Consider the following 12864-nt stretch of genomic DNA (forward strand, 5'->3'; position numbering starts at 1 on the left):
GGTTGGTTGAGGGCCCAAGGTCTGCCGGCATTCATTAACAACTATCTGTTCAATGATTATCTCCCTGGGGTGTGCTGCAGTGAGTTGGCCCAAAGCATAACTGACCCTGGCCATGATCCAGAGACCTGCTCCCTGACATCAGTGGCGAGCCTCCCTGGGTGTAGCCAAGGGGCAGGGCTGTTCTCCTCCTTGGTATTTAAAGCCGGAAGATTCTGCCACCAAGCACGGCCTTCCCACGGGGAACACAAACCCGCTGGCGGGAAGAACCCGGAAAGAAACCTGTGGATCTCCCTTTGAGATTGTCCAAAGAGAAGAAAGGTAAGTAGAGCTTTGCATTTACATTTCTAAAAATTACAAAGATGGGCTCATTTATTTCCTGAGAGCAATAATTATTTGGCAATGCTTGGCCCCGGTGAAAGGCCATCGAATGTGTTTGAAGGTGTCTGTTGTTGCTTTTGTCCAGGACACCTGCGTTTTCTATTTCAGGTGACTTTGACATTGGTGCCCCTTAGCAGCACTCTGCAGAAATGCCTCCTCAGCTGCAAAACAGCCTGGACATCGCGGCCAAAGTTGTCCAGGGCACCCTGGACAGCCTGCCCCAGGCAGTGAGGGAGTTTATCGAAAACAATGCTGAGCTGTGTCAGCCTGATCGCATCCACATCTGTGATGGCTCCGAGGAGGAGAACGCACGGCTTCTGGGCCACATGGAGGAGCAGGGCACCCTCAGGCGGCTGAAGAAGTACGACAACTGGTAAGCTTGGCCCCCGACACCTGCCCAGCCTCCCGCAGGCAGGGCTCCCCTGCATCTCCTGGGAGTTAGTGGAGAAAGGTGAATAAAGGCCTCTCGGGAGTTTCAGACTCTTGAAAAGATGAAGGCAGGCGATGGTCAGAACCATACAGACTTGAATTTTGTGACATTGGTAGAGCAGCCCAGACCTTAAATGAGGTGGTGTGCGCAAAAGCTCTGCCAACTAGATTCCTGATAAAAGCAAAAGACAGCCCCTCTCCTACAGACCAGCTACTACTTGAGTTCATGTCCACCTGGCCATGTCTTAGCTGGTCTGTGTGTTCACATCGATGCAGCATTGTCAGCCTGCTCAGCACCCTGCTATGCATGGAAAGCAGCGGTACTGAAGGAGATGGTCCATTGCCAGTGGTGCTGGGCTGAAAGGAAGCCTGTGATTTTTGCAGCTGGTTAGCTCTCACTGACCCCAGGGATGTGGCCAGGATCGAAAGCAAGACAGTTATCATCACCCGAGAGCAAAGAGACACAGTGCCCATCCCCAAAACTGGCCTCAGCCAGCTCGGCCGCTGGATGTCAGAGGAGGATTTTGAGAAAGCATTCAATGCCAGGTTCCCGGGGTGCATGAAAGGTGAGCGGAACATTTATTTGATTGCGCAAAATAGCAGAGAACCTTTTCTTATTTCATCTCTCCTAACGGTAAATCAAACCACCTAACGGAAGCTCCCACCACCTCAGATGTCTTTGAGTTCCATACATGAAATTGGCAATGTATTGAAAACGTACATCCCTGTTCTGCTTTTACAGACTGTTTTATGTGAACATGAAAACTATTTCCATGCATGTGGGTTTAAAACAGCTTGGTGGGACCCAATTGCACATTTATGAAAATTCTTTAATTTCAGCAGGCTGTTCACTTTCCAGTGGCCTCTTCTAACCCAGGGGGGCTGGTGACAAGCAGGGCGTGGTGGTGTTGGTGGAGATCGGGCAAATGGGTCTACCTTGGAAAACAATGCTGGTTGTGTTTGTAGTCCAAAGTCATTTGTCACCAGTTCCCACCCTCACACCCTGTAGGTCGCACCATGTACGTCATCCCATTCAGCATGGGGCCGCTGGGCTCGCCTCTGTCAAAGATCGGCATTGAGCTGACAGATTCGCCCTACGTGGTGGCCAGCATGCGGATCATGACACGGATGGGCACGCCTGTCCTGGAAGCACTGGGCAATGGGGAGTTTGTTAAATGCCTCCATTCTGTGGGGTGCCCTCTGCCTTTAAAAAGTAAGTGTATTATTTCAAAATCGAAAGTCAAAATAAAAAAGAAAGCTGAACACCCCACTCCACCCCACCCCACCCCCCCACTTGGGACCCCCAAGCAGGGCCCTGGAGCACTGATGTGGGAGGGGTCCTTGTTCACAGAGCCTTTGGTCAATAACTGGGCCTGCAACCCGGAGCTGACGCTCATTGCGCACCTGCCTGATCGCAGAGAGATCATTTCCTTTGGAAGTGGGTACGGCGGGAACTCACTGCTCGGGAAGAAGTGCTTTGCTCTCAGGATGGCCAGCCGGCTAGCCAAAGAGGAAGGCTGGCTGGCAGAGCACATGCTGGTGAGTCTGCAGGAAGCCCTGATGTACACATGAGAGGCTTGGGAGGTGGGCAGGGGGGTGGGTGGGTGGCAGAAACAAACGGCATCACAGTTCCCGTCCAGCAAGACCCAGCACACCTCTCTGAGCATGCAGGTTCCCGGATAGATCAGGAAACCCCACCACTAAAGATCAGTGCACCTGTATAAGTCACTTTTGAAGGGCCCCAAACACCAGGGCACTATAGAGATCCTTTGGGCTTCATGATTTTGGAAATGTTTGTTTGCACTGATACCTGAAGAAATAGAGCTTGAGGGCCTGCATTCCCACCTCTGGGAAGTACCAACCTCAAGGAGAAGCAAACAAAGATCTTAATAAAGAATCTTGTCCCCAACAGATCCTGGGTATAACCAACCCCGAGGGCAAGAAGAAGTACCTGGCGGCTGCATTTCCCAGTGCCTGCGGGAAGACCAACCTGGCCATGATGAACCCCAGCCTCCCCGGGTGGAAGGTTGAGTGCGTCGGGGACGATATCGCCTGGATGAAGTTTGACACGCAAGGTGACTCAGTTGGACCCAAGTGAATTCTTGGCCTTCAAAACATGCCACAGTCTCCTCAATCCAGTGCTTGGATTTTTAAATTTCATTAGTTCAGAGCTGGCAAAGCCTTAGTATTCTGTATTCTGTAAGAATTCTTCAATTTAATATTCAAGCTGGATTGAAACAGGGCCATATGTTGCTGTTTGTTTACGTACATAAATTTGTTTAGATGGTATTGGTGGAAAATTGTGGAGGAAGCAAGAGTTGTAAATGTCTCAAAGTTGCATATGATGCTTAGATGAAAAGAGATAAATGTATATTCTAGGGAGGGAACAAAGAGCTGGGAAGCTGGCATAGAAATTAGTCCGGCGGGATTGAAGAATCTGCCGTTCAACACTGCTTCTCTGTTCGAAACTCTCCAGGTAATTTAAGGGCTATCAACCCAGAAAATGGCTTTTTCGGTGTCGCTCCTGGGACCTCTGTGAAGACCAACCCCAATGCCATCAAGACCATCCAGAAGAACACCATCTTCACCAATGTGGCCGAGACCAGTGACGGGGGCGTTTACTGGGAAGGTATTGATGAGGAGCTAGCTCCAGGTGTCACCATCACTTCCTGGAAGAATAAGGAGTGGAGCCCACAGGATGGTGAGCCCCTACCAGAGGCCTCGGTGTGCTGGGCAGCCGGGATTGCCTGTTTGAGCCAGGCACTCATGGGCCTTTCTGTCTTATAGGGGAACCTTGTGCCCACCCCAACTCGAGGTTCTGCACCCCTGCCAGCCAGTGCCCCATCATCGATGCTGCCTGGGAGTCTCCAGAAGGGGTTCCCATTGAAGGCATCATCTTTGGAGGCCGCAGACCTGCTGGTGAGGCTCTCCTTCATTTAAGCTGGGAACACGGGTGTGCTGGGTACAGAAGGGTGTCTGTGAAATCTCTCCTTCTCCATGACCTTGTCAGAGGGTGCTCAGGGGCTTCCTTTCTTGAGCTTCCTTTCCAAAAAGCCAGAATAATTGGCAAGCTCAAATGCAGAACCAACCCTTCTGGACAACTAGAACCTTTCTGAATCCTTGATCTATCATAGCTTGATCAAATTTTACTTTTGACTTTGTGGCCTCAGTCCTGTAACTCTAAGCAGTTTTCTGCACTTTAGCTTGGTGAATGCAAAACTAGCTCGATTACAAAGTTGTTGTCTTCCTGTGTCTTTCCATGTTGTGAAATAACACCACTGCTTGTGGAGGCTGAATATCAAAGCATCTAGGAAAGTTTTCTATTTTTTTCTTGCTAAAGGTGTCCCTCTAGTCTATGAAGCTCTCAGCTGGCAACATGGAGTCTTTGTGGGGGCGGCCATGAGATCAGAGGCCACAGCAGCTGCAGAGCATAAAGGTAAATTGAAGTCCTAATTTGAAACCACAGATTAGTGGGATTAGAGCTCTCTTCATCACTCTTATATCTCTCTCCTTCTCTGTCTGTATTGGATAGAGAGAGAGAGGAGAACAAAGCATGCTGGTGTCGAGTATAAACGGGGTCCATCTGTCTCGCCTAGGAGAGCATCATTTACCAACGGACCCTCCCTCTCTGTTTTACAGGCAAAATCATCATGCACGACCCCTTTGCCATGCGGCCCTTCTTTGGCTATAACTTTGGTAAATATCTGGCTCACTGGCTTAGCATGGCCCAGCGCCCAGCAGCCAAGCTGCCCAAGATCTTCCATGTCAACTGGTTCCGGAAGGACAAGGAAGGCAAATTCCTCTGGCCAGGCTTTGGAGAGAACTCCAGGGTGCTGGAGTGGATGTTCAACCGGGTGGACGGGAAAGCCGGCGCCAAGCTCACGCCCATAGGCTACATCCCCAAGGAGGGCGCCCTGAACCTGAAAGGCCTGGGGCATGTCAACACGATGGAGCTCTTCAGCATCTCCAAGGAGTTCTGGGAGAAGGAGGTGGAAGACATCGAGAAGTATCTGGAGGAGCAAGTCAACGAGGATCTCCCCTGTGAAATCGAGAGAGAGATCCTTGCCTTGAAGCAAAGAATAAGCCAGATGTAATCAGAACCTGAGCACTTTATCTTGAGAATCATCCCCTTTCTCATTCATAAAGTGCAGTAGGAGCAAGATCGGGCAAGTTTGCGAAATTGACGCCACCATAATAATCATCACCACACCATGAGCAGATCTGAAAGGCACACTTTGATTTTTTTTCAGGGGTAAGAACCACAGAACACGGGCTAGTTGCTAATGAAATTGGGAAGAGAAATCTTAGCACACCTCCAGAAATTCACACCCAGTGCATAGTTTGCTCAAATTGAAGGTTACTCAGGAAATTTGTCTTTTTAGGGTTTTTTCACCTTAGCTAAGTGGATTAGCCAGAATGCACACCAAAAAAAAAAAAAAAAAAACTTGAGCTGTGTATACATACATGTGTTTGTGTGTGTGTGCACATGTGTCTGTGTGGTATATTTGTGTATGTGTATTTGTATGTACTGTTATCGAAAATATATTTAATAACTTTGGAAAAATCTTGGGCAAGATGACATACTAGTTTTGCTTGAAAGAAACGTTGCTTTGTTATTAATATGTGTGTTTAAATTATTTTTATACATCATTGTTCCTTACCTTTACATAATTGCAATATTTCCCCCTTACTACTTCTTGGAAAAAAAAAAATCACAAAATAAAGTTTTATAGAAAAGGTGGATTTGCTTTGCTTGGTTTTTCTTACCTGAGCTACCAAAAAGAGAGAACTCTGATTAAATATCTTGTGATTTAAACCCTACCCCCTCCCCAAGAAGCGGGGACGTTGAGAATCACACTTGAAGAGGGGCTGCGTTGCCAGGTCCCGGGGGAAGGAGGGAGCGGACGGGGAGGATGAGGCAGGGAATCGTGGTTAGGGTTTTCTGAATTTGCTAAGCCACTAGCTGGCATCCTTTAACAATTCTACAAACCCTTAGGCGGTGAGGCTTATGTGCCTGGACTGGGAAGGTTTAATGTTGTTTGACAACTGGGTCTGGAGGGGGTTCGGGCTCCCACAAAAATTACATAGCAGTTTCATAGGCTTTTGCCTTTTAATTCTTCAAAGCTACAGTTTTCTCAACTGTCATCCCTGTCGGGGAGAGAGGGAAGACAAGTGTTCTTAAGAGGGAAAAGCCAGCAGGATCTGGGTCGAGCAACCATTAATTGAGCGCCTTCTGTATCCTGGGCATCATGCCAACACCATGGGCTACCCAAGAAGAGAGGCGGGTGGTTTGGCTCCCAGCTCTGCCTTGAACCCTCACCTGCTGTCCTCTACTCCCAGTGTTTATTGGATATTCCAGAACAGTCCAAACAAACCATAAACTTTATATCACAGATTCATTCTGTATAAGCACTATTATTTTCAAGTTGCAGTTTCCTTTCTGGGCCTGGGCTGTGACATTGGCTTCACCCTCCCACACCCCAGTGGGCAGGCTTGTTCTCATGTCACTCTCCGTCCTCCAGTCTCCTCACCTGGAAAACGTGCCTCTTTTCCTCACTTCCTTTGCACCTTACAATGGCTCCACATGGAAGGTAAAGCCAAAATCACCCCAATTTTACAGGTGAGGAAACTGAGGCCAGGAGCATCCATCCGGGCTGAGAAATTGCCAGAATTTCCTTCCCCTTTAAGGAGCTGAGAGTCTTACCAGACACACTGGCTTGTCCTAATATCAAAACCAGCGATGGGGAAAAAGCACTTACTGGAATTAAATGAATTAAATCAGCTGCATTCAAACAGGTTTCTCCTTTTCACTGCAGAACATGTTCTTGACGTGCACTTGACTCAGAGTCCCGTGTCTAAAGGAGACAGAGCCCAAGGCAGCCCACCTGAGGCTAGGGAGGGAGTCCAGAGTGCAGGCCACCTGGCCTCCATTTCCTCACCCCTTGGGGGCCTTTGGGCAGCTCCTTGGACTCCTGAGAGGGGCCACCAGGATATAGGTTGTTAAACTGTGTGTCTCTTGCCCACTGTCTCATTGTAGGCCATCAGTAGTCTCTACTCCCTTGGCAGGCAAAGAAACTGGCCATCTCCGCATTCCTTCCCCTCCTGCACAGCATCACCCGCCTGCCAAGCAGCCTCATGTCAGACCATTTGCCAGAAGCCACTGCAAGCTTGGGGGACAGCCTAGAGGAGGTGACTTATGTAGACAGCATAAGAGTTTTCAGGGGACCAAAAGGACTCAATACATGTCATTGGCTCCTGACTCAGTTTCCCCAAACTATGCCTCCTGAGTGCGCCATCTGTCTCCAAATTCTGGTTTCTGTGCTGGACCCCTGTCTACAATACACAGGACACTGTGACCTTATTTGTCAATGTTCTCTTGTTGTGCCTTCAGATGATGCAGGGTATATAAGCTAAGGCCATTTGCAGGAAGCTCACAGAGGCTGAGTGGCTCATTTCATCATTGAAAATATGGTTGGAGTGAGATGGAAAGCCCAGAGTCTCCTGATTCCTGACCTGCTGCCAGACCACGTGACTCCAAAACCAACAGTGGGACTGACGTCCTCTATTGGAACCCAGTGTAAGAGCTGCCCCCTGACCTCCAGGAAGCTGTGTTGGAGTCTGGGTTAAAGGCCAGAAAACAATAGTTACACAACAAATATTGAACCAGGACAACAAACCTGCCCTCATTCTCAGTCGAGGCATTTAGGGGGCACTGGCAGGTAGGCAGGTGGGGTGGGGTGGCTAGGTGGGGCCGGGCACACTCGGGAGTCAGGAGTTACAGGGTTCTTTCCCTTCTCTTCCTCTCCCCTGGGGCCCACCCTAGCCTGGAGCCCCCTGGGCTGCTCACTCGGCCCTCTGGGTGCCAACAGCATGCACCTTCCAGAGTGCATGGTTTGGCTTTAAGACCGCAGGGTATGGGCCCTACCGAGCTCTCTGGACCTGCAGCCCTTCCAGAGGGCACCAAGCCAGGGCACCAGCCTCTGCTTTGCCCTCACCATCAGCAGTTGCCGCAACAGCCCCAGTGAGTTGATCTTTGGGAAAGAGTTGGCTGCCTGCTTCCTACCTTCTGCCCTTTTTCCTTCCCTGGGGGCAGTAAACACTGATAACCTGGAACATATCACAGCTCTGCCGATGGCCAGTGGGGCCTTCTAGCTCCTCTGTGCCACTGGGGCAGTAATACCTCTAATGGACCCTGATAAGGATGAAATAAACTAGCCCAGCACAGTGCTGAATCTGCAGTCGGAGGATCTGTGTGAGTCACGGCCCTACATCTCCCTGGAAGTGTGCCCTTAGGCAATTGCCCGAAACACTGAGCCTCATTTTCCTCAACTGTAAAATAGGCCTGATGACTACTGTCTGCAGGGGGTTGTTGAAAAGCTCCAGTGAGATGATGCCAGCCAGGGACTTGGCGCACAGCGAGGCCTGGCAGGAGCTGATTGTTCTGGTTTTCTTTTCACTCCACTTCTTCAGGGTTGGAGCCACATCAGGTATGGGAGCTTGCTCCCTCCCATGACAGCTGTCTCACCGATGACCGGCTGTAGCTCAGGAGTGGAAATCTGTCCTCTGTGGAACCTCCACAACTCCTATTTCCACTGTGTATTTCAGGAAAAGGAGCCAGAGAGAGAAGTCCATCAGGAATATAGGAAGCATTTTTTTCTCTTGTATAGCGAGTCCGACCCCATAGGGAGCCACCTTCACCCTTCTCAAACATTTTAGCCAAAGACTCAGAGTTTGGGTCCAGGAGAAATTCTACCTTTAAGAAATGTGTCGTAAGGGGAAAATCATGACAGTCTGCACAGATTTAGTTGCAAGGATGCTCATCATGGAGTTGTTTACCACGGCCAAAAATTAAGAACCAACCTAAATGCCCAGCAACAGAAATTGTAGTCACTTCAAGAATGGACAACTAGGCAGCCATTTAAAATGACTGCAAAAGATAAGATATTGACAGGCAATATTTGCCACCTGCTTCCTCTTTAAAGGTAGATAATGAAAGTGTATTGAGTATTTGTACATCTATGCTTAGAAAAAAACCGTTAAGAATACCACAGTAACAGTAGCAGCTGGGTCCTGGGTTGGATGGTTGGGGGACTGCACCAGCCTCATTCCTATTTTCACCATGTCATTCAGACTACACGAACTGCCCGGAACTTTGCTGCAAAAAGGGAAGCTTGGCAGAGGCAGGGGGTGCCCCCAAATTGAGAAAACCCTGAATGAACTGACTTTACCCCAATGATCTAAGATCAAGTTTCTTCCACGGGATGAAATGGGGACTTGAGACAGAGATGAATTTCAGATGGGGTATCAAGCAGGTGATTTGTTTCTGCTTTCCTGAAGTTTTGCTGGAGTTTTTCTGCTCCTCCTCACACAGGAAGCTCAGCACAGCCGGGGCCCCATTGAGAGGGGTTCAAAACACAAGCGCTTGTGAGGGCCCTGCTCCCAGGACCTCTGGGCAGATTACAGGAAGAGTGGCCGGCGCCGGATCGGTGCAGGGCGGATGGTTACGGAACTGTTTCCACGCACCATGTCTCTCCACCATCTGGGCCCTCTCTTAGCTCCAGATCAAAGCTCAGAGGTTTTTCTGATGCCGCAGAGCTGAGATTTGGGGCTGCCGCAGAGGAGCAGCGGACGTCATTGGGTCCACATTAGAGTCCACATTAGCACCGAAGCGGGACCAGGAATACATTTGCCTTGTTGACACCTGCTTGCGTCTTTGCATTGAACTCTTATTCCTGGGGGCGCTTGGCGCACGCAGCCTGGGCCGCCTCAGAGCCTGTCGGCTGAGCCCCCTGGTAATGGGATATGTAAATGTGTGAATGTTCACCAGCCTGAATGGCAGAACTCCTCTCTAGGCGAGGCAATTTGCAGCAAAATATGCTGTAAATATTTGTTCAGCCCGGGAAAATGACTCTAATTGCATAATTAAACTCATTGTTGATGCTGCTTCCTGGACATAACCACAGCAGAGGAGGCCCCAGGCTCCAGCTGCCCTTCAGAGCTCACTAGAGCACTGATTGTTTGCAGAGGCTTTCCCGGTCTCTTCACAGGGAGAACGAAGAAAGGAACTTGGGGAGAGGTTGCCTGTGGAGACAGAGGGTGCTGAAAGGTCCCAGAATCAGAGGATCACCTGTGTGGGGCCTCACAGATCCTTCCCGAGGAGTAGGGCTGTCTTCCAAATGTCCAACGCACATTCCACCTTCCACGGACGGCTGGTTTTGAGCCAACGATTCATTCACTCAAGTGGAGAAATACTGGTAGATTGAAATAAATTTGCTTAAAAAGACTTTCAATCCCAAGGGGATCCAAACCAGCGTTCCTTGCTGAGGTAACTAGGGAAACCCAATACTAAGTGAAAGAAGCTGGCCATGCCAGACACCGGCGTCACATGAGTCCATTGATGTGAAATGTCTGGAGTGTGGACCCCTGTAGGGACAGAAAGTAGATGAGGGTTGCTAGAGCTCAGGGAGGAGGCGATGGGAAGGGACAGCTGACCCTTGACAGTTGCACCATGTTTTGGGGGTGACAAAAATATTCTAAAGTTAGACTGTCCTAGAGTTTCTGAAATCCTGTGAATATATAAGAAACCATTGAATTGTGCATTTGAAATGGGTGAGTTTTATGATATGTAAATTATAGCTCCATAAAGTTGTAAGTAAAAGAATAAATATAACTAAAACAGAATATACCAAAGGCTCTGCATTAGAGGCCTGCATTCACCTTGTTGAAGAGGGAGCTGAGGAAGGAAGAGGCATGTGCCACCCACTGAGACCCTCTCCTTTGAATCTGGAGAATTTAACAAATGGAAAAGGGATGGAGCTTCTCATTATGGATTCAATGTCGTTTAATGCCAGGCCAGTGATCCTCCTGAAACTACCACGAGTACCATAAAAGTCATGTCAGCAGCAGCTGGATGAGAAACTGAGGCCATGGGGGCAAATACCTGCAGAAGTCACTTGGCTGGCAGGTGGGAAGAGTGGGAGCCACCAGGAGCCTCAGCTTCTAGGCTGACCCCACTGGCATTGAGTCAGGAAACCAAGAACCCCCACCAGCCCTCCCGGCCCGTCAGAAAACCCACACCAACTGCTCAGGCAAAAGCAGGGAGGGTTTGGCTCATGTCACTGCATAGGGGAGGGTCTAGGCACAGGGCAGGGGCCCTGGACCCAGAGGCTCCAATATGACGGGAGGGTCCCATTCCTTGTCCCCTCTCCCTAGCAGCAGGAATCTCTGGAATGGAAGTATTCACTACAGCCACTAAGCTTGTGGTGTGGCCTGCGGAGAGTTCCTTCTCCTCTGAGCCTGTCTCCCCAGCTGTACACTGAGCAGTCTGCCTTGGTCCCTGGAAGCCTCCTCTGCCACAAGGTTGGAGTCACATGGCTCTTTGGTGGGACCCTTAGAACTGGGATTTAGTGAGCCCAGGTCCACGAGTGGGGAGAGTGACGAGGCAGCAAGTGCGGCTGACTTCGTGAGGTCATGATGGGAACTATTCCACCCCAAGGAGCTCACTGCAGCTCAGCAGCAGGCCTGAAAACTGGGACACCTTCCAGTCCCCTGTTTGCCCCACTTGATGACACCATTTATCCCCACCTACTGCTGAGTTTTTCCAGTCCCGAAACCTGGGAAAGGGCAGTGTGGAACAGGAGGTGCAGACTCAGAGGCGTACCCCGAGGTCCACTCTGCTCAGGCCAAAGCCTGGCTCGTCCGCAGGCCACAAAGGTCCAGCTGGAATCCCCAACCTGCTGCTGCTTGTTGAGTCTTCAGGGGCATGTGTGAACTTTTTTGCACAGACCTCAAGATATTGATTTGTCTTTATGAGAAGCCCCTGGCTTCGAGGGAGATGAGAGGGGGCTCATTCTATGGCCCAGAGGGCAGCATGAGGACCCTCCTCCCAGGGAAGCCAGCATCTGGAAGAACAGCTGCCATGCCAGCTGCCAACTCTTGGAGGGTTCAAGGCTACTTTTCAGGGATGGGCGAAGATAGCTCCTTGTACTCAGAGGAAGCTGGAAGAGCTTGCGAAATTCTCTGCTGAGGCCAAGGCTCCCAAATCTAGGGAGTGGACATACCAGCCTGTGCTGCCCAAGACTGGCCCTGGGAGACCGGTCTAGCCCAGTGGGAGCCTTCTGGGCTGAGCACAGCTCCTGGGCTTGGCATTAGCCCCCTGCCCCCTACCTCCCCTGGTTAATAGAACACTGCCCACAGAGGTGAACTCAGGTCTGGCCTCCATGGGTGCAGAGGCTGTGGCTGTCTGTTTGAAGCCTCAGCAAGGGTTCATCACCATTAAGGACAGAGACAAGGGAGCTGAGGGGGCCAGTGACTCACTCAGCAGCTGCTCCCTTGTTATGTAAAGTGGAGCTCCGAGCCATTAGCCGATAGGAGATGAAATTTACATTTTGAATTAACTCGGATCATCAGAATGCTTCTTCTCGACCCGGGGAAATTAAACAGCAAGTTGTGGGGAACTGTGGGCAGGAGGGGTGGGGGCTCAGCCAACCATGCCAGATTGGGTTTTTCTTTTTTTTTTTTCAACAGGCTGCAAGCAAAGGGGACAGGAGGACGCTGCTGCAAAGTCAGCCTTAAAGAGAGAGAACGTTGAAGTTACTATTTTTCTCTTTTTTCCTTGGGCAGAAGCACAATAAGTCAGCATGACAGAATTAAATTCTGATCTGTCCAATTTCCCCCATCTCACTCTCTCCTAATAATGGTTATTTATTGAACACTTACTATGTGCCCAACACTTAGCTAAACACTTTACAGATAAGGCAGAAGTGAATTTGTCTTTGGTGGGTCTTTTAGATGCCGCATTTGGGAATCTGAGTCCCCAAAACCACCTGTGATAACAATGCCCAATGAAACCTGCTGCTCCTGGGGCCATGTGGATGGCACCCCCTGGAGGTGTGCACTGCACCCCTCCTCTCAGAGCCCAGATGACAGACCACACAGCTGTTCTGAGTCAAGCCTTGCAGGCTGGGATGGGGACGCAGGAGGAAAGGTGAAGGTGTTTCCACCTTCCTTTGGCCTTGGAGTTTGTCTGTGATCGGCTCCTAGTGAGAGTTTCCCTCC

At 50.0% G+C, this 12864-nt stretch overlaps 1 protein-coding gene across 1 annotated transcript; it reads left to right on the top strand.

The window, feature by feature from the left end:
* The first annotated feature begins 224 nt into the window (after nucleotides 1-224).
* On the top strand, nucleotides 225-5548 carry PCK1 (phosphoenolpyruvate carboxykinase 1). The gene is made up of 10 exons (XM_002747710.7): nucleotides 225-318; nucleotides 487-751; nucleotides 1192-1373; nucleotides 1817-2020; nucleotides 2159-2346; nucleotides 2720-2882; nucleotides 3284-3508; nucleotides 3595-3726; nucleotides 4148-4243; nucleotides 4447-5548. The coding sequence occupies exons 2-10, from the start codon at nucleotides 528-530 to the stop codon at nucleotides 4899-4901; spliced, it is 1869 nt and encodes a 622-aa protein (XP_002747756.1). The 5' UTR covers nucleotides 225-318; nucleotides 487-527; the 3' UTR covers nucleotides 4902-5548.
* The last annotated feature ends 7316 nt before the right edge of the window (nucleotides 5549-12864 follow it).

This window comes from Callithrix jacchus, chromosome 5 (assembly GCF_049354715.1).
Source record: "Callithrix jacchus isolate 240 chromosome 5, calJac240_pri, whole genome shotgun sequence".
NCBI lineage: Eukaryota > Metazoa > Chordata > Mammalia > Primates > Cebidae > Callithrix > Callithrix jacchus.